Source organism: Prionailurus bengalensis, chromosome D3 (genome assembly GCF_016509475.1).
Source record: "Prionailurus bengalensis isolate Pbe53 chromosome D3, Fcat_Pben_1.1_paternal_pri, whole genome shotgun sequence".
NCBI classification, from domain to species: domain Eukaryota; kingdom Metazoa; phylum Chordata; class Mammalia; order Carnivora; family Felidae; genus Prionailurus; species Prionailurus bengalensis.
The window spans coordinates 73,345,385-73,368,285 of NC_057356.1; the positions used below are offsets into that span (position 1 = coordinate 73,345,385).

The following is a 22,901-nucleotide window of genomic DNA, read 5'->3' on the forward strand; positions in this document are numbered from 1 at the left end:
AACGTTAAAGTGTTCATTCTACTTTTGTATACTTTGGGGAGCTCTCCCCAAGAAGAATTCAATTCTGGCTTTTCTTTCTGCCCTCCTATGAACTAAAATAAATGTTGTTACCCACTTACTGAGAACTGTAATCCAACAGCTTTGCCTTTTAGGGGTTCGTTTTTGTTTTTGTTTTTTATTTCAAGTTTTTATTTAAATTCTAATTGTTTAACATATGGTAAGTTGGTTTCAGGTGTAGAATTTAGTGTTTCATCACTAACATATACACCCAGTGATCGTCACAGCAAGTACCTTCCTTAATTTTTTTTTTTTTTTTATGTTTATTTTTGAGAGACAGAGAGGGACAGACAGACAGATACAGATCGCGGGCAGGGGAGGGCACAGAGAGGCAGAGACAGAATCCGAAGCAGGCTCCAGGGCCTGAGCTGTCAGCACAGAGCCCGACGCGGGGCTCGAACTCTCGAGCTGTGAGATCACGACCTGAGCTGAAGTCGGAGGCTTAACCGACTGAGCCACCCACACCCCACAAGTACCCTCCTTAAGGGTATCACCCATTTAGCCCATTCCCTGCCCACCTCCCTGCATCAAACCTGTTTGTTCTCTGTACTTAAGAGTCTCTTACGGTTTGGTTTCCTCTCTCCTTTTTTGGTCCCTTCTCCTGTGTTCGAGTGTTTTGTTTCTTAAATTTCACATATGAGTGAAATTGTATGGGGTTTGTCTTTCTCTGACTTATTTCGTTGGAATAAGGGAGAAAATGTTGGGTCAAGCCATATTTACTTGAGAAAATTTAAACATCATTAGTGAAAGCGGTAAAGAAAGAGCACAGCTGACTTAGTCTAGCCATTCTTTGGAGGCATACCAACATGACAGTATTCAGGGAAATCAGAGAGGCTAATTAACCGTTATCTTCTGTTCTGTGGCTGCAAAGGCAGATGCGTGCTCTAAAGCTGAGGCAGGATGCTGTTTTACTCTTCTTTAAATGGAAAACTTTCAATATTTTAAAGTCAAATTTGATAGTTACTAAGATTACATTAAAAGTTGTTCTAACTTAAACATTCCCCAAATTGTAGCCCAAAGTTGAACATATTAACTTTATAACATTATAGCATGTGTTAAGTCCTAGACATTAATCTTTCCTTTTTAGTACAGAAAAAAATCCATTTCCACTGATTTAATTTTTAGGAGTATCATATCTTACTGAAGTAACACCTGTTTGTTACATTTTAGTTTTTCAAATGATCCTATTTGAAATAGATCCTGTTATTACTATTCTAAGATGAGTATGTTGTCAATTTCCAAATTATCTAAGTCTCTTTTAAAAGAGAGGTAGGTTGAATCTGTGTAACATAAGAAGTGAAAATGGTAAGTGTATTGCCAAAAATGAAGGTGAGAAAATGATTAACAATAACGATATTATCTTAGGAAAAGAGCATGTTGCTAGCTCAATAAACTTGTGGTTTATTTCTTTATAATAAATACTGTTAATTACTTTGTTCTTAGTTTTTTTTTCCGAGGAAAGGGCTGGCAAAAGTTACATATTGGCATTTACAACATTAAAAGTGGATATTCTGTTCTTGCTTCTTGTTTCTAATACCTCATTTGATGCCTTTAAAAATTTATTGAGCACCTACTATCTGCAGTGTATAATAGTAGGCTTATGAATTGAAAAATAGTCTGTATAGGGGAGTGTTAGGTATTGTGATGTCATAGAATCTATTCCCATAAGAAAAGACTGCTCATCAGTAGTTTTTAGGACTTTGAAATAGTGAGTACTCTTCTCTTGGTACTGTTCTCAGATAATTATGTGTACACAATTCCAGGCACATAGTGGGTACTCAATAAATGTTTTCTAAATCAATGATGAAGGAATTCACAATAATTATAATATAGAAAATCAATGTGTATTGCCTAAAAATTATAGAAATGGATTTTATTCTTTAAAGAAGATTATAAAAAGTTTACAAATTTAGTAATTTCTCTCTATATGGCTATTCCCTTTAATGGAACCTTAACCTATTGTTTTTGTATTACAGTTTTTAAGAGAAATGAATAGAAATAACCCATTTTGAGGAAGCCATGGCAAAATCAATTACAAAACACAGAGTTTGTTCTCGGGAATCTTCAGTATCTTCTCTGCTAGCAAGCTGCAGCCTGAGTGGTAGCAATTCCTCTAACTCTGATGGCTCTTTTCAGTATAAGGATAAACTGTATAGTTCTGCCTCTCAGGCTCTACAGGCCTATATTGATGATTTTGATTTAAGCCAGATGTATCCTGGTGCAAAAACTGGAAAGATTAACAACAATAGGTGTTCTGCTCATATGCCAGAATTCTCCAACTATATTTGTAAACCAAACAATGGTATGCTTTTATTTTGTGTGTGTGTGTGTGTGTGTGTGTGTGTGTGTGTGTTACCCCCCACTGATTTAAATAAAGCATTTGAAAGATGTGTTGTAGCCTTGAAAAACTAGACACTTTTTTTTTTTTTCCTTTGGGGTAGAAATGACTTCTGTAATATGGAGGTCTGGATATTTTTCTTAAATAATTCTGTAATTCTCTGGTTCTCAAGAATTTTCAGCTAAGATCTTCTTGTGACCTTGGAGGGGAAGCTGATGAATGTGACTAATAATAGCAGGTGGTTGATCCTAAACCCTTAAGCCATTTTATTTTGGCATAATGGAAAGAGCATTGACATGGTGGTTCTAGGTTTCATTAACTAGCTTGATGACTTCAGATAAATCTCAGTCTTTCTGAATTTATACTTGATCAATCCCAGTTGACGTGATAAGACTCTGTCTGTCTTCCTGATCTGTATTCTATAGGACAATAATATAAGATGTTAAGAGTTTTTCCTTGATGCAGTTCCCATGAAGACAACTTTGGAAAATGCATCTATTGATAACCCAGTTAACACTTTACTGAAGACTTATGGAATAGCCCTAGTATGGAAAATTTTTTCATTCAACTCTTAGAAGTATGTGAGCAATATATATTCCAGAAGACTGTTAGGACAGCTATTCTTTTTGTGTTAATGCTGTTGCAGGCTTAATTGGCAGAAAGCAAATTATTTTTCCACATAGTTTAATAGCATATTTTTCTTCTATGTTGCAGCCAGTGTCGAGTGACTAATAATAATATGAGTGTATTAGTGCACTGGGTAGGTCTAGATGAAAAAAGGTTAAACAGTAAATAAAGAACAAGGGAAAACTTACAGGTTGGAGAAAAAAATGTACAACTTAGTTAAAACAAATTGAAGAGATGTGAGAAAACACATTGTATTTCATCAACCTATACTATTTATACTTTTAATCAAACTTTAGTGAAGATAAAGGGAAGCAGCAAAAATGACAAATTCTTAATTCTCATTTACTGTTAATGTAATGAACTATTGTTGTATGTGATTGTGGGAAATAAACAGAACTATGCTTTGTTTTTCAGCTTTTGAAAATGTTGATCACAAAAAAAGCTCCTTGTCCTTATCCTGTAGAAGAGAGACTGTTAATGACATAGACTCCATTAGCCTAACAACTGATGATCTATTAAAACTTCCAGCAGATGGATCATTTTCTTTTGCTTATGTTGGATCAAATCATCGAATTAGCAAGAAAAAGAAGAAATGCATTGGAAGACTGAGTTCATCAGATACTGAGAAGAATACAAATTTTCAAGAACCCTCCACTCCCATGTGCAAGGATAACTTAGTTACTCCCGTTGTATACACAAATATAAATGAAAAGCAATGTGGTAGGCTGAAAAACCCAAAACTTGTGAGTAAGACTAATAAATGCGTTTCTGAACCATCTTTACCTTTTCCCAAGAAATTGTCTTTCGAGGACAGTTCAGAACACAATCTTGAAAAGAATTACCCAAGATGGCTCACTAGCCAGAAATCGGACCTTAATGTTTCAGGGATAACTAGTATACCTGATTTCACCTACCCAGTGTGGCTCCACCATCAAGACTTGCTACCTGATACAAATAGTCAAAGGATATATAAAATATTTAAAGAAGATCGGTGTTCCCCTAGACATAGTTACCAGGCACAAAGAACTTCTCGACTTATGAATAAATTAGATTGTTTTGAATATTCTTTTGAACCCTCAAACATTTCAGATTCCTTGAATGATGATAAAGGATTGATTAATGAATGTAAATGTGATTCTCAACATAGCCAGTGTCAATGTGAGAATCCAGTTCTCCCAGGACAAAGCAAAAAGCCATTCAGTGGTAATTGTTTTGTTTTATTTTTAAGAACCAAAGAAAGTGCTATAAGTTTGACCTAATGTCTAGGAGCTTTTATGTTACATTCTTGATGTAATGAACAGATGATAAATCTTGAACACATGATGGTCTTCATTTATGTATCATTTTGTGCCTAGAAAATGTCTCTTCTCCCCTTTTTTCCTTTGAAATGTCATTAAAAAATTTGTTACAGATGTGTGTATATTCTAAATTATCTGAATTCTTGTTTGTTGCCTTTGAGATTTTGTTGTGCTCTGCATTTACTTTTTTTCTTGAATTAATTTAATCTTTTAAATTAGGTGACAAAATTGAATTGCTTATCCTGAAGGCCAAGAGAAATCTAGAGCATTGTGCTGAAGAGTTACCGAAGTCTAAGAAAAAGGATGATAGTCCTTGTTCATTAGATAAACTTGAAGCAGAAAGATCATGGGAAAATATCCCTGTTACTTTGTACGTAAGTTACAATGGAAAAAGTTTTTAGTTCTCCAAGTGAAAAATGTCATGTGAACAGTTAATTTATTTAATTTATTTAACAAATTTTTTTCAATGTTTATTTTTGAGAGAGACAGCCAGAACAGGGGACGTGCACAGAGAGAGAGGGAGACACAGAATCTGAACCAGGCTCCAGGCTCTGAGTTGTCAGCACGGAGCCGGATGTGGGGCTTGAACTCACGAGCTGTGAAATCATGACCTGAGCTGAAGTCAGATGCTTAACTGACTGAGCCACCCAGGCGCCCCAGTTAGTTTATTTTTTACATAACTCTGTGATAATTGACAATTATAGTGACATGTTAATTCTATAGAATGTTGCCTTTGTGTTGTTTCTTTGAATTGCATTTTTCAGTTGTTACCACAAGATGGTGTAATGTTGCATAACCTTAGGCACATTATACAACTTTTGTCTTCTCTATGTGTTTTTTTTGTTACACCGTAAAATACTGATTTTACTGGTGAAAAATCACAACCAAAAGCAACCTATTTTGCAGATGGAGGAATGCTATGAAATTCTTGTTGTTTTCTTTTTACTTTTAAGTTTTTTCTCCCTCTATATTCTTTCCATATACGGAGTTATGCAGTTATCCATTTTTTTCATTTACATTTTATTTTCTCTTAGTCGTTATTTTTCTTAAACAGTGGTGGTGTTTTGGTATGGTCTATTGTAATACATTTTTGTAGTTTCTAATATTGTTTTTATTTGTGTGCTTAACCTTGTTACAACATGGTTTCTCAGAATAATTTAAACTGTTTACATTGATACCTATGAATGTGGGTGTGGAGTAAGAATTGAGCTTAGGTAGGAAAGCTTTTTTCCTTAGTGATATTATTGTCTGAACTCATAAGAAATGCATTCTTGGTAACCCTGTATCCTGCCTTACGCTCTGATAATTTATTATCTTCTGTTGTCTAAACTTTCATTCTGTCATACTCTGTTATAGACAGAGTCTGTTAATTGCTGGATCCATTTTTTGATCACTTCTCAGTTGAACATCTTATTTTTTTTTTTTAATATGGACACTTACTATAATTCTGGTTTGGAATCGTAGCTCTGTTACTTTTTTTGTCTTTGCTGACACCTTATACAAGTTAAACTGCTTTGTACAAGACCTTATATAAATTCTCTACTTGGGGTTGTTGTGAGGATTCATTTGAGTAGAGAATATAAGGTACTTAGGACAATTTCTGACTTATGATGAGCTGTCTTGTAAATTGTTAATAGTGGTGATAATTATCCAGAATATTTTTTTTCCTCATTTAGCTTCATTTCTCAATTGTTGCTTCAATAGTATCTTTATTTTTTGAAACTTGGGTTAATAATTAGCTCACTTAATTCTTAAACTTTTTTTCTAATTTCTTATTTTCTTGTCAGTTGGTCTTGGTAATTGTAAAGTACCATAGCTATAATACTTTACTTTCAATTGCAACCAACAAGAATGGGTGAGCAAATAGTATCAGAGGTGTTTAAGAATAAAATTTTTGAATGCTTTTAGTGTATTATGTAATTAGATACTATAATTTATGCTTGTATAATTATTATTATAATCGTTGGTTTGGCCCAGTACCTTGCATATAGAAGTTGACTTCTGGAAGATTGAATTCATATTGTGATGGGTATGTTTGTACATAAAATGAATGATGGATTGTCAGAAGGAATAGACCTGACCTTAGTATGGTGTTGACAAATTATTGTCAATCTACCATCAAAACAAAAATTGACTAGGAAGTAGTCAAGGTAGTATACTGAAAGGTAGAACACAACCACAATCAGATAACTGCTTTTTTAAATTTGTTTAACATTTTTATAATGGAAAATTTCCAAGAAATACAAAAGTAGAAGAATAGTATAATGAATTCTTATGTATCCCACACCCATCTTCAGTAATCTGGTAAATGCTTTTTGATGGTGGTAGATGGATGTGCAAACTCCTTTGGTAAAGAATGTGAGAAAAGACTACATGGGAGTAAGAAAAACCTCCTAGTAAGTTACAAATCAAAGGAGTCAATAATGAAGTGCTGCTAATTATTAATAAAAAATTAGAATTGTGACATTTATATGTTAGGGAAAGATTCTTAGATATCTGATTACTTGAGTTAGAAACACATTTTATGTTGATATATAAATAAGAAAGAATGACTTTGTTCTCTGTGACTAATAGAATTTGTTTTGGGAGAATTCTGACTTTTGCTGGGGTTGCCCTACTGTCCCTTGAAACATCAAGAAAGAAACTAATATTTATTGTGCCAGGTACATAGAGTTAATTTATGCAATACTTCTGTGAGATAAGTGGGACTACTAATGTAAAACTGAAGTTTAGGTAGATAAATTATATAAAGTCACATAGTGAGTGGGATTGAGGTTTGAACTCAGGAGTTTTAATTTCACAATTGATCTTTTTCCTACTATAATCTGTCCTCTTTATTAATGCCTGTTCTGGAGGGCAGGACCTGTTGCTTTGACGTGGAAGAGCATGTAACTATCATCCCAGTAGAAACTCATATATTTGTGGGGGTTTTTATTATCATTGGGTAACTAACTGTTTATTTGGAAAAATGTACTGCTTATTTCACACAAATGAGCTTTTGGAGTGTAGCCATAGTTCAAGGCTTATTTGTTTGAGGACTAATGTTTTTACTTGATAGTTTTTTCTTAAAGCTTTAAAGGAGAGGGGCACCTGGGTGGCTCAGTCGGTTAAGCCTCCGACTTCAGCTCAGGTCACAATCTCACAGTTCAGGAGTTGGAGCCCCTTGTTGGGCTCTGTCCTGGCAGCTCATACCCTGGAGCCTGCTTCGGATTCTGTGTCTCCCTCTCTCTCTGCTCCTCCCCTGCTCACACTTGTTGGCACGCACGTGCTCTCTCTCCCTCTTTCTCTCTCTCAAAAATAAATAAGCTTAAAAAATATATATTAAAAAAAAAAAAAGCTCTAAAGGAGAAACAAGGAGATAGGGAGGGTGAGATTCTAATATCAGTTTAGGGAGATAGGGAATCACCAAGCAAAATCAATATGAATTGTATTCGCAATGGTTGTTTCTTGGTGATTATTTGTATTTAAATGATAACCATTCAGTTATAGACTAATTTCTATAAATTGGGAACTTAATTACTTTCTTGTATCCTTAAATCCTATTTAGCAAATCTCCTGTTCCTGTTAACTCTGATGATAATCCTCAACAAACTTCAAGGGCAAAGTGTACTAAAGGGTTCCTCGAAGATATTTTAAATAATGATAATCAGGTGGGTGAAATTAAATCTTTTTAACTTCTTAAAAGAGGATTTTTTTAACTTATTAAAAGGATTTATGACTACAGATTTTAATTTCTGAGTTGTTAAAAAACAAAACAAAAAAAAAGATTCAAATCCCCTCTTCCTCAACATAAATGCATAAAAGCATCACTCCTAGAATTATTCATAATTTTATTTTAGTATTTTAAAGTAGAGGGACCTGGGATTGAATGCTACAGAGAGCTTAAATTATGTTTTTGTTTGTTTGTTTGTTTTTGGGTTTTTTTGGACAATGTATAAAGCATACCATTATAAAGTAAGTTATATTTTCCCATAGGATGGTTGATTATTGAGAGTTGTGTTTCTAACTAAGAAAAAATTATAGACCTCTTTAATTAAAGAAAATTTTTTTAATGTTTATTTTTGAGAAAGAGAGGGAGGAGGGAGGGAGAGAGGAGCAGAGAGAGGGAGACACAATTTGAAGCAGGCTCCAGGCTCTGAGCTGTCAGCACAGAGCCCGACGTGGGGTTCGAGCCCACAAACTATGAAATCATGGCCTGAGCTAAAGTCAGATGCTTAACTGACTAAGCCACCCAGGGGCCACATAAATCTCTATAATTTAAAATAGGAAAATTATTACCCAATTTTGCAAAATCAACATATGTGCATCTTGCATGTAACCCTACAATAAAAAATAATGTGTATGTATGCACGTAAGGAATTATATATAATTTGACATAGAAATACAGCTATGGCTGTTAAATATTGAAACCATACTTTTGGGATCTTAAAATCTGGAAGATTTGGGAGGTTGAACACTCAAAAATTAACTGAAAAATTTAGTAAACTGAGTTCCTTCAATGAAATTTACTAGAGAAAGTAGAGACTTTCATAATATGTTTGATCTTAGAACTTTGTGTAAGATACTATAGCAGATGTTGGGTAAGTGAAGCTTAATTATTAAATATGTATTTGATAAATGTTTGAGGGCCAAGCACTTCTTTAGGAACTGTCTCCCCAGTAGTGAATAAGAGGAAGGAAATCCTTGTGTCTTGGATTTTTTATTCCACTTGGAGAGACAAACTAAACAAATATATAGTATGTGACATATAAGGGAGTACTGTAAGTATTATAAAGAAACATTAGCTGGGATAGGAAAATACAGGTACAATTTTAGATAGGGTAGTCAGGAATGATCTCTCTGTTGAGGTGATACTTGAGCAAAAATCTAAAATGAGTGAATAAGCCAGATATTCCTGAGGAAATAACTTTACATGTAAAAGTAATAGTAATTGCAGAAACCCCAAGGCAGAATTGTATTTGGCATGTTTAAGAAATATCAGACTCTAGGGGCGCCTGGGTGGCGCAGTCGGTTAAGCGTCCGACTTCAGCCAGGTCACGATCTCGCGGTCCGTGAGTTCGAGCCCCGCGTCAGGCTCTGGGCTGATGGCTCAGGGCCTGGAGCCTGTTTCCGATTCTGTGTCTCCCTCTCTCTCTGTCCCTCCCTCCCCCGTTCATGCTCTGTCTCTCTCTGTCCCAAAAATAAATAAACGTTGAAAAAAAAAATTTAAAAAAAAAGAAATATCAGACTCTAGTAGTGTAGCTCAGTCAGAATGAACAAGAGAAGGATGGTAAGATGGAGAGATAACCAGGAACCAGAGCATGTAGCATCTTACAAGTGATGGAATGAAGATTTTTATGTTATATTTAGGTGAGATGAGAAGTCACTGGAGTGTTTTGAGTGGAAGCATGAAATGATGAGATCTACATTCTAAAATATAAAATGGCAGCTATATGGAGCATAGACTTAAAAGGAGCTGGTGAAGGAGCAGGGAACCTAGTTAGGAGACTTTTTCAGTCTTTTGGGATAGGATTGGCTTAGGGTGGGTACATTGGACGTAGTCAGAAATGGGTAGACTTGGCATATATTTTGAAGATAGACCTAGTAGGATGGAGATAGAATTCAAAGAATGAATTTAAGATGTTTGAGCCAAGCAGCTAAAAGATTGGGTGATGCCATTTACTTAGGTAAAAAGCACTAGTAGAAGAACAAATTTGTAGAAGTTCTTTTAAGTTTGAGATGAATGAATGTTAAATACTAATCAGTGGTCCCTTTTCCCCTGCCAGTACACACACAATCTCACTACCAGGGTGTTTTTGTTTTGTTTTTAATAATTTTAGATGCACCCAAAATTCCTGTCACCATTCTTTCAGCTTCCCTAATGCTATCATCTCATATACTGTAGTATAATGATCACAGACAGGGAATTAACTTAGGTATAATTTTGTTATCTAAACTATAGACCTTACTCTAATTTCACTAGTTTCTCTACCAGTGTCCTATTCCAGGATTCAACATTGCATTTAATTGTCATGATTCCTTTTAAAATGGTCTTAAAAAAATTTTTTTTTAAATGTTTATTTTTGAGAGAGAGCACGAGCAGGGGAGGGGCAGAGAGAAAGACACACACAGAATCTGAAGCAGGCTCCAGGCTCTGAGCTGTCAGCACAGAGCCTGATGTGGGGCTTGAACTCACAAACCATGAGATCATGACCTGAACCGAAGTCAGATGTCTAACTGAGCCATCCAGGTGCCCCCAATTGTCAGTTTTCATTAATCTACATCAGTCTGTGGTAGTTCCTCAGTCTTCCCTTGTCTGTCATGATCTTGACACTTTTGAAGAGTACTGGTTGGTTATTTTGTTGATAGTTCCTCAGTTTGGGTTTGTCTGACGTTTTCTCATGATCAGAATGAGGTTATGCATTTTGGCAAGAATGCAATAGGAATCATGCTATGCCCTTCTCAGTGCATCATATCAGAGGGTTCATGTTACATTGATATCATTGATTTGTGTCTGATAATGTGTCTTAGTTGGGCTACTTTAATAAATATGCCATAGACATGGTGGCTTAAACAACACACATTTATTTCTGTTGGCTGAGCAGTCCAAGATCAAGGTGTCTGGTGAGGTCCTGCTTCCCAGGATGCCATCTTCTCCACATAATTTCCCATGGCAGAGAACAGGGAGGAAACAAGCCCTCTTGTGTCTCTTGGATCAGGGCACTGATCGCATTCATGAAGGCTCCACCCTGATGACCTAATTACTTCACTAAAGTCCATTCTCCAAATACCATCACATTGGGATTAGACTTCAACATAAGAATTTTAGGGGAACACAAACATTCAGTCCATAGCAATATGTGAATAATATATTAATATACACAGTTATGTTAATACTTGGTGATGTTAACCTTGAACACTTGGTGTCTACTGGCTGTCTCTTTAGTAAAATTACAGTTTCCTCTTGTAATTAATAAACGTTAGAGATATTTTGAGACTGTGCACACATGCACATCTATATTTCTGTATTTGTATATGTGTCATAGTTTATATGTATGTATAAAATCGTGAGTTTATACTTATACCTTTGACTCCAGTTCAGTCCTGCATGGCTTATTTTAAGCCTTTCTTGTTACTTATTTGTAACTTCTTTCTCCACTGGTAAGAATCCTATTATTATCCATAGTCTCTTAACTATTCGTTCATTCTTAGCATACATATAGTTTGACAATTGCTAATCCATATCCCTGTAAGGAACGAATTTACTAACTAGATCACATTATTTATGTATAGTTCTTTTTATCTTTAGCCTTACAATATCCAGTCAAATTACTGTTTTCCAAAGTTACCTTGGTTAATTATTTTCTTCCCAACCCTTCAGTGTGTTCATGTTGTTCAATTGTAATACTGTTAGGTTGTTAATTTTTATTGTACTTACTGGGTTTAAACCACATTCTATTTGGTTTAAATTGTTTTTTGAATATGTGAAACATTACTATAGTTCTGAGAGAGCTACACAAAAAAGATATACTCCAAGACATTCACTCAAGTTTTAATGACAAGTCTCAGGACAAATTCTATCAGACATACCAACATTTATTAAATATTCATTAGTGAATTGCACAAATAGTTTGTATAATGTGTTTCATAGTTTTCTTTTTGGAACTCTGATCACTAGTTTGCATGAAAAATCCACTCCAGGCTTTTGTAACCCTTATGGTTGGCATCAGGCAACTAGAAAAAAAAATTTTTTTTTAATGTTTATTTTTTTAAGGCAGTGGCTGAATGCACGTAACTTAGAGGTAATGCCTCAGGTCTGTCTATAAGAGTCAGGAGGATAAGGCTAATTGAATCCATAATCCTTGTTTATTTTTCTTTATTTTTATCACTTTTTAAAATATTTGTTTATTTTTGAGAGAGAGTGTATAAGCAGGTGTGAGCATGAGTGAGGGAGGGGCAAAGGAGGGGGAACAGAGGATCTGAAGCAGGCTCCAGGCTCTACACTGATAGCAGAGAGCCTGATGCGGGGCTCTCAAACTTATGAACTGTGAGATCTTGACCTGAGCCAAAGATGGAAGCTTAACCAACCGAGCCACCCAGGCGTCCCTATTTTTCTTTATTTTTTAAATTTTGGTGAAATATGTGTAACATAATATTTACTATTTTAACCATTTTTAAGTGTACAGTTCTATGCAGTAAGTACGTTCACATTGTTGTGCAGCCATCACCACTGTCCATGTGTAGAACTTCTTCATCTTCCCCAACTGAAACTATACTCATTAAATACTAACTCCCCGTTCCTCTTTTGCCCCGCCTCTGGCTAGCACCATTCTGCTTTCTGTCTCTATGAATTTGACTACTCTAGGAACCTTACGTGTTTTATTAGTCGGCTGTGATAACAAAATACTTTAGCCTGGGTGGCTTAAACAGTAGAAATTTATTTCTCACAGTTCTGCAGTTTGGGGAATCTAAGATCAAGGTTCTAGCTGGATCTAAGATTAAAGGGCTAGCTGATTCTGTTCGTGGTGAAGGCTCTCTTCCTTGCTTGTAGGCAGCTGCTTTCTCACAGTGTCCTTCCATGGCCTTTCCTTGAGCTGTCAGGTGTCTTTTATTAGAAGGACACTAATCCTGTGGTATGTGGGCCCTACCCGTATGACCTCATTTAACCTTAATTACTTCCTTATGGCCCTATATCCAAATATAGCTGCATTTGAGGTTAGGGCTTCAACATGAATTTTTGTTGGGAGGGGTACAGTTCAGTCCATGGCATCATGTAAGAACCATACAGTATCTGTCTTTTGGTGACTGGCTTATTTCCCTTAACCTAATGTCTTCAAGGTTCATCCATGTTGTATCATATGTCAAAATTTCCTTCCTTTCTTAGACTGAATAATACTTCATTGTATGCACCATGTTTTGTTTACCCATTCATCTGTGATGGATACTTGGGTTGTTTCCACTTTTTGGCTATTGTGAATAATGCTGCTATAAATATGGGTGTATAAATAATCTGTTTTGAGTCTGTACTTTTATTTCTTCTACCTATATAGGCAGAAGGGGATCATAGGGTAATTCTGTGTTTAATTTTTTGAAGAATTGCCATAATGTTTTCCACAGCAGCTGCACCATTTTACATTTCTATATCCCATTTCTTATACTCTGTTCATGTAGTTGTGGAGAGCGTGCTTAACTTTGAACCTCTTCACTAATGAGATTCTATTTCTAATATTCTTGTGCTTGTCAACATCTTCCTCTAGACTTGAAGTTTAAATAGTATGTCAGTTATATTGTCTATACTGAAATATATTATTATGTGGTAGCTACCAGGACACAGCAGCTCATTTGAAAGATATAAAAATAATAGGTTGGTAAGAAGACTTGAAAAAAAGTTTTAAAAAATATCCCTTATGGATTCTCTTAAAAGAATCCTGATCATGTTATTTAGTGCTGCTGCCTTCTTTGGTTGCAGGTAAGATCGGTTGATAATTGAGGTGTGGGTGTTTTTTTACATAGCAAGGAATGTGTGACCAATGAATAAGTGAAAAACTAGTATTCTCTGTGTGAAAACATTTAAAAGTGTTTAGAGAATGCTGTATTTGAAATTCTGGTTCTTGTTCAGCTAATAACTAGCTTTATTTACATACCCGAGAAAGAGCATGTTGGCCTACCTGAGCTCTGAGGACCTTCCATTTCTAAAAATCTGTGATTTTAAATGTATAAATGAAAGCATTGCAAATGTGAACATGTACTGTTCATTTGAAAAGAGCAGGGACTAACTTCATGGTTGTCTCTAAATAACTTATCTCGCAATTGGGTAAGAGGAGGTGTTGAGTTACAATAATGACTTTTCAAAACACATTATTGATTTGAATTTTTGCATTTTGTATTGTGGGGAAAATACAAAATAAAACTTTTTCCTCCATGAATTTGCTTGGTTAATCATTCATCTGTTTTATGTCAGAGCTGTACCCTTTCTGGAGGGAAACATCATGGACCTGTTGAAGCCCTGAAACAAATGTTATTTAATCTTCAAGCAGTACAAGAAAGTTTTAATCAGAATAAAACTGTAGATCTGAAAGAAGAAATTAAGCAAGTAAGCACAAACTTGATTTATGAATTGAGATCTGTGAATGTGAATTAAGATCTGTGGAGATATACGATACCTTCCCAGATCTTTTTCAGTTTGACCTCTAGTTTTATGTCAATAAACATGCCACATAACTCACGTTCTAGAGTTGTAATACTGTTATTTTTTGTAAAAATTAACTCAAATTTAATACTGTTACATTTCTGTAGCTGTGTACCCCTGAATAGATTATCCTCTTTTGTTCATGGTTATAAATACAGCATCTTGTTTAGATATGACAGTGTTACAATTATAGTTATGGAAGGATTGTAGGAATTGTTTTTTAATGCACTGCAACATTATTGGTATAACCCAACTTTTTGTATTTATATTTGAGGAGGCCTGGAAATCCTTTTTAACTTTGGACTTCTCTACATAACCTATGTCTGCTGAAATTTTATTGTTACCATGTGTTTGACTTTTCTTATAGTTAATGTAAAATTTTATTTCAAAACCATTGTGTTTTTATGTATTTCCTAGGAATTTTGAAATCTCTTGGTGCTTTGGACTGCTATTCTATAGGGGTTGAGTTTTCTTCACAATAGTACAGTATTTACATAAAGTTTATATTCTCACAAGTCTGATTGTAAATTCTAATTCTGCCACTTAACTAGCAAGTGCAGTATTTGTACAAATCTCTTAACCTCTTTAGTTTTAGTTTTAGTTTCTTCTTCTGTGAAATGTGGTTGTTGAAAAGATAAATTGAGACAGACTATGTGAAGTACTTATATAGTGCTTGGCTTCTGATAAAAACTTAATAGCTGGTAAATACTTAATAAATATTTTTATTGTCATTGCTTTGTTATTCTTATTCAGTGGAGCTTTATGAAATTCAGTTTAAATTACAAATGAATGGATCAGCTCTTGGAAACTGTCAAGCCTGAATTGTATTTCAATTTTTCTATACATTTTAATGATTATTACAGTAACGTATAGCGTGTAATCTATCCCTTTTTCCCCCTCCTGTTTTAGACATCATTGAGACATAACCTTGTTCATTATAGTCTTAATTTGAAGCCAAGGTTTTATTTTTATTGGACATATAATTTAGAAGCATAGTTGAAAGATGAATAAGTAGTAGTTTTATTTTTAGAATAAAGAAAATAATGCTTTACTGAAAATTATTTGCTAGAATTATTTCCTTGGAAATGCAGACTGTTTTTTAATGTTCTCATTTTTCACATACTAAGTAGCACTTAAGTTTATAGTTACATAATATTTTCAATATTTTGTTATATTTGGTGTTTTTAATAATAGGTTTCAGAAGACAATTTCTCTCAATTACAGTTGAAGGAAAGTATGGTTCCTATTACTAAATCACTTCAAAAGTAAGTATTCTCTACTAATTTCTTAAGATGTTATGGATACAAATCCATTTTAGTCATCTCTTTGAAATCAGAAGATTCCAGGAGAAATTAAGTAGTTCTAAGAATAGATAGACTTGATATTTTTAAAAATACTAATTTTTAATTTATATTCAAGTTAACATATATTACAATGATGATCTCAGGAGTAGAATCCAGTGATTTATCCCCTATATATAACACACAGTGCTCCTCCTAACAATTGTCTTCCCTAATGCCCATCACCCATTTAGCCCATCCCCCCTTCCACAGCGTCTCCAGCAGCTCTCAGTTCTCTATATTTGTCTCTTATGTTTTGTCCCCCTCCTTGTTTTTATATTGTTTTTGCTTCCCTTCCCTTATGTTCATCTGTTTTGTATCTTAAATTCCACATATGAGTGAAGTCATATGATATTTGTCTTTCTCTGACTAATTTTGCCTAGCATAATATACTCTAGTTCCATCCATGTTGTTGCAGATGGCAAGATTTCATTCTTTTTCATTGGTGGATAATACTTCATTGTATATATATACTACATCTTTATCCATTCATCTGTCGATGGACATTTGGGCTCTTTCCATACTTTGGTTATTGTCGGTAGTGCTACTATAAACATTGGGGTGCATGTGCCCCTTTGAAACAGCACACCTGTATCCTTTGGATAAATAGCCAGTAGTGCAATTGCTGGGTCGTCAGATAGTTCTCTATTTTAAATTTTTTGAGGAACCTCCATACTGTTTTCCAGAGTGGCTGCACCAGTTTGCATTCTCACCAGCAGTGCAAAAGGGTTCCTCTTTCTTTGCATCCTCGCCAACATCTGTCGTTGCCTGAGTTGTCAATTTTTAGCTATTCTGACGGGTGTGATATGGTATCTCATTGTGGTTTTAATTGGTATTTCCCTGATGATGAGTGATGTTGAGCATTTTTCCATGTCTATTCATGTCTTTTGCTCATTTCTTCACTGGATTATTTGTTTTTTGGGTGTTTGATAAGTTCTTTATAGATTTTGGATACTAACCCTTTATCTGATATGTCATTTGCAAATATCTTCTCCCATTCTGTCAGTTGCCTTTTAGTTTCGCTGATTGTTTCCTTTGCCGTGCAGAAGCTCTTTATCTTGATGAGGTCCCAGTAGTACATTTTTGCTTTTGTTTCCCTTGCCTCCTGAGACATGTTGAGTTAGAAGTTACTGCATCCAAGGTCAAAGAGGTTTTTGTCTGAAGTTACTGCATCCAAGGTCCAAGAGGTTTTTGTCTGCATTCTCGAGGATTTTGATGGCTTCCTGTCTTATGTTTGGGTCTTCCATCCATTTTGAGTTTAGTTTTGTATGATGTAAGTAAGTGGTTCAGGTTCAGTCTTTTGCATGTTGCTGTACAGTTTTCCCAACAGCATTTGCTGAAGAGACTGTCTTTATTCCATCGGATATTCTTTCCTGCTTTGTCAAAGATTAGTTGGCCGTACGTTTGTGGGTCCATTTCTGGGTTCTCTATTCTGTTCCATCGATCTAAGTTCTGTTTTTGGTCAGTACCATACTGTCTTGATGATTACAGCTTTGTAGTACATCTTGAAGTCCAGAATTGTGATGCCTCCAGCTTTGGTTTTCTTTTTCAAGATTGCTTTGTCTATTTGGGGTCTTTTCTGGTTCCAGACAAATTTTAGGATTGTTCTAGCTCTGTGAAGAATGCCGGTGTTATTTTGATAGGGATTGCATTGAATATGTAGATTGCTTTGGGTAGTATCAGTATTTTAACAATATTTGTTCTCCCAATCCATGAGTATGGAATATTTTTCCTTTTACTGTGTATCTTCTTCAATTTCTTTCATAAGCTTTCTATAGTTTTCAGTGTATAGATTTTTCATCTCTTTGGTTAGGTTTATTCCTAGGTATTTTATGGTTTTTGGTGCAATTATATATAAATGGGATTGAGTCCTTGATTTTTCTTTCTGCTGCTTCATTATTGGCATATAGAAATGGAACTGATTTCTGTGCATTGATTTTATATCCTCTGATTTTGCTGAGTTCATGCATTGGTTCTAGCAGTGTTTTGGTGGAATCTTTTGGGTTTTCTGTACAGAATATCATGTCGTCTGCAAAGAGTGAAAATTTGACTTCCTCCTTGCCGATTTGGATGCCTTTTATTTCTTTGTGTTGTCTTGATTGCTGAGGCAAGGACTTCCAATACTAGGTTGAATAACAGTGGCGAGAGTGGACATCCCTGTCGTGTTCCTGACCTTAGGGGGAAAGCTCTCAGTTTTTCTCCATTGAGGATGATATTAGCGATGAGTCTTTTGAATATGGCTTTTATGATCTTGAGGTATGATCTTTCTATCCCTACTTTCTTGAGGATTTTTATCAAGAAAGGATGCTGAATTTTGTCAAATGCTCTCTCTGCATCTATTGAGAGGATCGTGTGGTTCTTGTCCTTCCTTTTATTAATGTGATGTATCACATTGATTGATTTGCAGATATTGAACCAGTTCTGCATCCCAGCTATAAATCCCGCTTGGTCATGATGAATAATTCTTTTAATGTATTGTTGGATCCAGTTGGCTCATATCTTGTTGAGAATTTTTGCATCCTGTACTTGGTATTTTTAAGCTTCATGGAACATACTGTTTAATCCTCAACTTTTCTCTTAAACTTGTGCTGTTTCCTTTAATGTGTTTTTAAGACCTAATGAGATAACCTTAGATGCCTAAATATAATGGATATGAGTGGCTTAGAGAGATTCTCTTTTCATTTGTGTAACAGCAACAATTTGACGTAGTATTGTTATGGATATCATGGAAGAACAACTTGTTTATGAAATGTGTTTTTATGTATTCCCTCTAGAATACATATAATAATGATAAATCTGTCATTATTTGACATCTGTCTACAGAAACCAAAAGTGGGCATAATGTCCTGGATATAAAGATAGGTCTAAATGCCTTGAGTGGGTTAATCCGTCTGTTTTCTTAGTTACATTATCTTAAGCAAAAAATGTGGAGATGAATACAAATCTTTCCTATAGTCATGGTATTTGCAGAGGGAATGGTATTTATTTATTTATTTCATAATTGAGTTTTTATTTGTTGTTCCGAGGATCAGTACAGACAATTCAATTTGTACATAATTCTTAACGTACGTACTGAAAACCTAAAAAAACCATGTAGTTGTGGTTCTTTTCTCAAAGTTATTCCAGTGACCTTCCAGCTTAAAATTTGGAGGCAAATTTCCCTTAACAGTATATCAAGTACCGGTATCTTCAAATGTTGATATGCTGTTACATATCACATTAATTCACAATTTAATGTCATATACGCTACATACTCAAATTTTCAATCTTGCACAGCACATTAACAAAGTTACTAGGAAACTGGACTACCACGAGGAATGGTATTTATTTATGGGTTTGGTTGTGTGAATGTTAAGTGCCCTCAGAAGATGGAATACTGAGCTTTAGGAAATGCTAAGATTGAAATTTTTTACTTTAGTAACTCCATTTCACTTGGCTAGAAGTGGGGCTAAACAAATCTTGTCTACCTTTTGTCCTTCAGAATGTGTTTAGAATTCTGTTATCTAAGGAAGTGGTGGAAAAGTGAAACACTAGACATGTAAACTTTTGACTCTAATTGCCGTGATATTTATGTGTATGTACGTGTATGCACACACACTTTTTTTTTTTAACTTCCATAGTTTAAAAATATATGCATGTATGATTTTTTTCCCTGTGACTTTATAATTTATAATTTTCTGGGTAGAAATAATGCCTTACTTTACAGTTTGCCATAGTATTTTGGTATCGTATTCCTATCTGGTAGGAGTCCGTAAATAATGATAATAACATTTTTTGAACACTTAACCAAGTGTCAGTGTTCTTAGTGCTTTTGAGTAATTCGTGTGATCTTTACAACCCTATGAGGTTGTATTATTATTTTCATAATTCAGATCAGGTAATAAAATTCAAGTAATTAACTTGCCCAAGGTTATATAACTAGTAAGAGGTAGCACTGGGTTTCAAATCAGATGGTCTGATTCTACAGCCTATGTTGTTAACACTCCTCTTATTAATGATAGCAGTACATTATCCATTTGGACTGGTGCAGGGCCTCAATTGATTATCTAGTATAAAGACCTCATTCTGCCTTAAAATTTAAAAGAAGATGACTTCAAGCTTTCCATGTTTCTTAAAAGTATTTGTATTGAACTTGTGTCATAGACTTAAATATGTTTTCTAAGTACATAGCCTGGAAGATGTTTTTGTTGGTGAAAATGAACACTGGGCCATAAGTAATTAAATGAACACAAAAATTGATACTGATTGTAGGGGCACTTACCATTAGCTGAAAGTTTTTTTTGGTAGTAGTAACTTTTTTTTCTGGCTTAGACAATCAGTAATCTTGACTAGATATAAAATGCCATTTTCAGAGTAAGATTCATGTTTGCAGATGGCTGTTAGCTGTTGATTCTGTTAGATTAGCTGGGGCAATCTTGATTTGGCTTTTACTTTACATTTCAAAATTATTATCAGTAAAGTACTGATATGAAGTAAGTTTAAACTTTTAAAAGTATGTTAGTACATGTTTTCTTTATTTTTAGTGTGTAGATTATTTTAAGGACGATTTGAAATTCAGATTTTTCTGGTTAGGTTTATGGCCATCTTTTCATATTTTAAAATAAATAGACTCAGCTTTTTCAAAAGTTGCAGATTATACCTTGGATGCTTTAATGACCTTTCCTAGGATGAAAATCCTATTATGTCTCTCTGTATCCCTCAAATAAAAGTTCTTGTTTTTAACAGTTTGACTGCTAACCAGTTTTAAAATGTCTTTCATTAGACTCAGGAAACACTAAGCTCTTAGTATGGGTTCTGTTTACTCTGTTGGACACTCAGTTTTCTTATGTTCTTTCATTAGAAATAATTGCTCTCTAGGAAGATTCATTGGACCAGAAGTATAAAAGACTGAGTAGCCTAAGATGTTATTTTTTTCCAGAGGGATTTTGCTTTGAATAGGAATCTAAATTGTAATTGTTTTGTATCTTTATAATTCTTAGCTTTGTCTTAATGCATTTACATATTAGGAACTTGATAAAAACGTATTAACTGAAACCTCGAAGAGAGAAATTTGCCATCTTTAAGCAAATGAAAAAATTGTAGTTTTTGAACATGGGCCTTTTCTAGAACCTTGTATGTCATGTAAGCCACCAGCTACTCTGTCTAGGCTGGCTGTGAAGAATGAGCGATAATTGTATTGCTCATACACTATAAAGGTGAGCAGTAGGAGACGATTGCAAAATCATCAGTCATCCAAAAATAATTTGTACTGGCTTTAGAGTATATTGCTTTATATATAATTTGGAAATGAATGTGTAAGATTTTATGGTTTTCAGCAAGTTAAAGGCCTTTCTGTGAAGATTTAATGATAGCTAGAAAGTTGTCCTGTTTCTCACTTCTCTTTTCCCCACTGTTTTCTGGTCTTCATTCTATACCAGAGATAGATAGAATTAACCTCTCAGATTTGTAAAACATGATCCTAGAGCAAACATTTTTCTTTATACTAATGTTCTCTGCTAAGATGTAGGGAGTGGTAGGCATTTTGTTTAGTTGTTGCTGGATGCGAGCCTGAATATAGGCCAGTAAACATAATACTTAAGAACAGCCAGTATATTGGGGCGCCTGGGTGGCGCAGTCGGTTAAGCATCCGACTTCAGCCAAGTCACGATCTCGCGGTCCGTGAGTTTGAGCCCCGCGTCAGGCTCTGGGCTGATGGCTCAGAGCCTGGAGCCTGTTTCCGATCTGTGTCTCCCTCTCTCTCTGCCCCTCCCCCATTCATGCTCTGTCTCTCTCTGTCCCAAAAATAAATAAACGTTGAAAAAAAAAAATTAAAAAAAAAAAAAAAAAAAAAAAAAAAAAGAACAGCCAGTATAGCAGTACTAATAGAAAACCAGAGGCAAGGTATCAATGAGTAAATTAAAATACAGTTTGATTGCTTTCATAAAATCAGTCTGTTATTAAGTTTCTATGGGCTCATTGATCGATACATTCTCATAATAAGACATGCATCTTTTAAATTTCAGTTTTTTTTTTTTAAATTTTTTTTTTTTCAACGTTTATTTATTTTTGGGACAGAGAGAGACAGAGCATGAACGGGGGAGGGGCAGAGAGAGAGGGAGACACAGAATCCGAAACAGGCTCCAGGCTCTGAGCCATCAGCCCAGAGCCCGACGCGGGGCTCAAACTCACGGACCGTGAGATCGTGACCTGGCTGAAGTCGGACGCTTAACCGACTGCGCCACCCAGGCGCCCCTTAAATTTCAGTTTTTAAGGTGAATGACTATTCAGTGTTGTAACACAACTGTTAAATTTATATTTTTCCCATTAGCTTGCTTTTTCACTTTTTTAGAGAAGAAACTCGAGTAATTTCCTTATATAATTTTACCCCATGCTTCTCCCTACACATACCTTTGAAATAGCAAATCACTTTGGTGGCCTCTTCTCTAAGTAGATTGATTGATTGATTGTCTTGTTCTAAGCAGGGCAGATAGAGGTTAAATGAAAGGAATGAAAGGAAATGAAAGCTGTTGTGTGTAGCTGAGGTAGGGGGACTAAAGAGTTCACATTACCGCTTAGCTTTTTCATTCATTCCCATCATACCACACCCCTCCCTTCCCTTCCCATCCTTCTTCTTTCTCCCTAATATTGTTTTTTAAAGACATAAAATAGGACCAGGAAGGAAACCAGTTATATTGAGTTATAGTTATGAAAATATTAAAATAATTTCTAATTGCTAATTTCTAAAATTTCTAATTTCTAAATTTCATATGCTTCTTACTGCATTTAAATAAGACATTTAAAATACAGGTAAGTTAAAATTCATTTAGTAAAATGGCCTTTTGTGTAACTTAAAGCATTAAACCATGATGTGGTCTTTTACTTAACGTTCACATGTTGATCAGCAAACGGAGAAAGGGAATATTGGAAAGCACCAGTGGGTCACCACTGAGACTTCACTGTTTGCTGGATGAACAACAAGGCTCAAAGTTGTCCAATAGTTGGCCAGTTATGTCATATGAACTTTTGGATTGTAGACAGAAGGACTGAGGTTACATGTGTAGTACATGTGTTTAGTAATTAATGTAATTTTGTAA

At 34.9% G+C, this 22,901-nt stretch overlaps 1 protein-coding gene across 4 annotated transcripts in view; it reads left to right on the top strand.

Moving 5' to 3' along the window:
* CD3H18orf54 (chromosome D3 C18orf54 homolog) overlaps nucleotides 1-22,901 on the top strand; it is a 62,881-nt gene that overhangs the window by 1,293 nt on the left and 38,687 nt on the right. For 3 of the 4 annotated variants that reach the window (XM_043558870.1, XM_043558871.1, XM_043558872.1), the window contains 6 exons: nucleotides 2,034-2,359; nucleotides 3,437-4,225; nucleotides 4,540-4,690; nucleotides 7,868-7,970; nucleotides 14,261-14,392; nucleotides 15,683-15,753. In XM_043558870.1, coding sequence (XP_043414805.1) covers nucleotides 2,077-2,359; nucleotides 3,437-4,225; nucleotides 4,540-4,690; nucleotides 7,868-7,970; nucleotides 14,261-14,392; nucleotides 15,683-15,753 — 1,529 coding nt within the window. In that variant the 5' untranslated portion in view covers nucleotides 2,034-2,076. Of the gene's footprint in view, nucleotides 1-2,033; nucleotides 2,360-3,436; nucleotides 4,226-4,539; nucleotides 4,691-7,867; nucleotides 7,971-14,260; nucleotides 14,393-15,682; nucleotides 15,754-22,901 lie in introns of those variants that run through there. The other variant, XM_043558873.1, reaches the window with a different exon arrangement.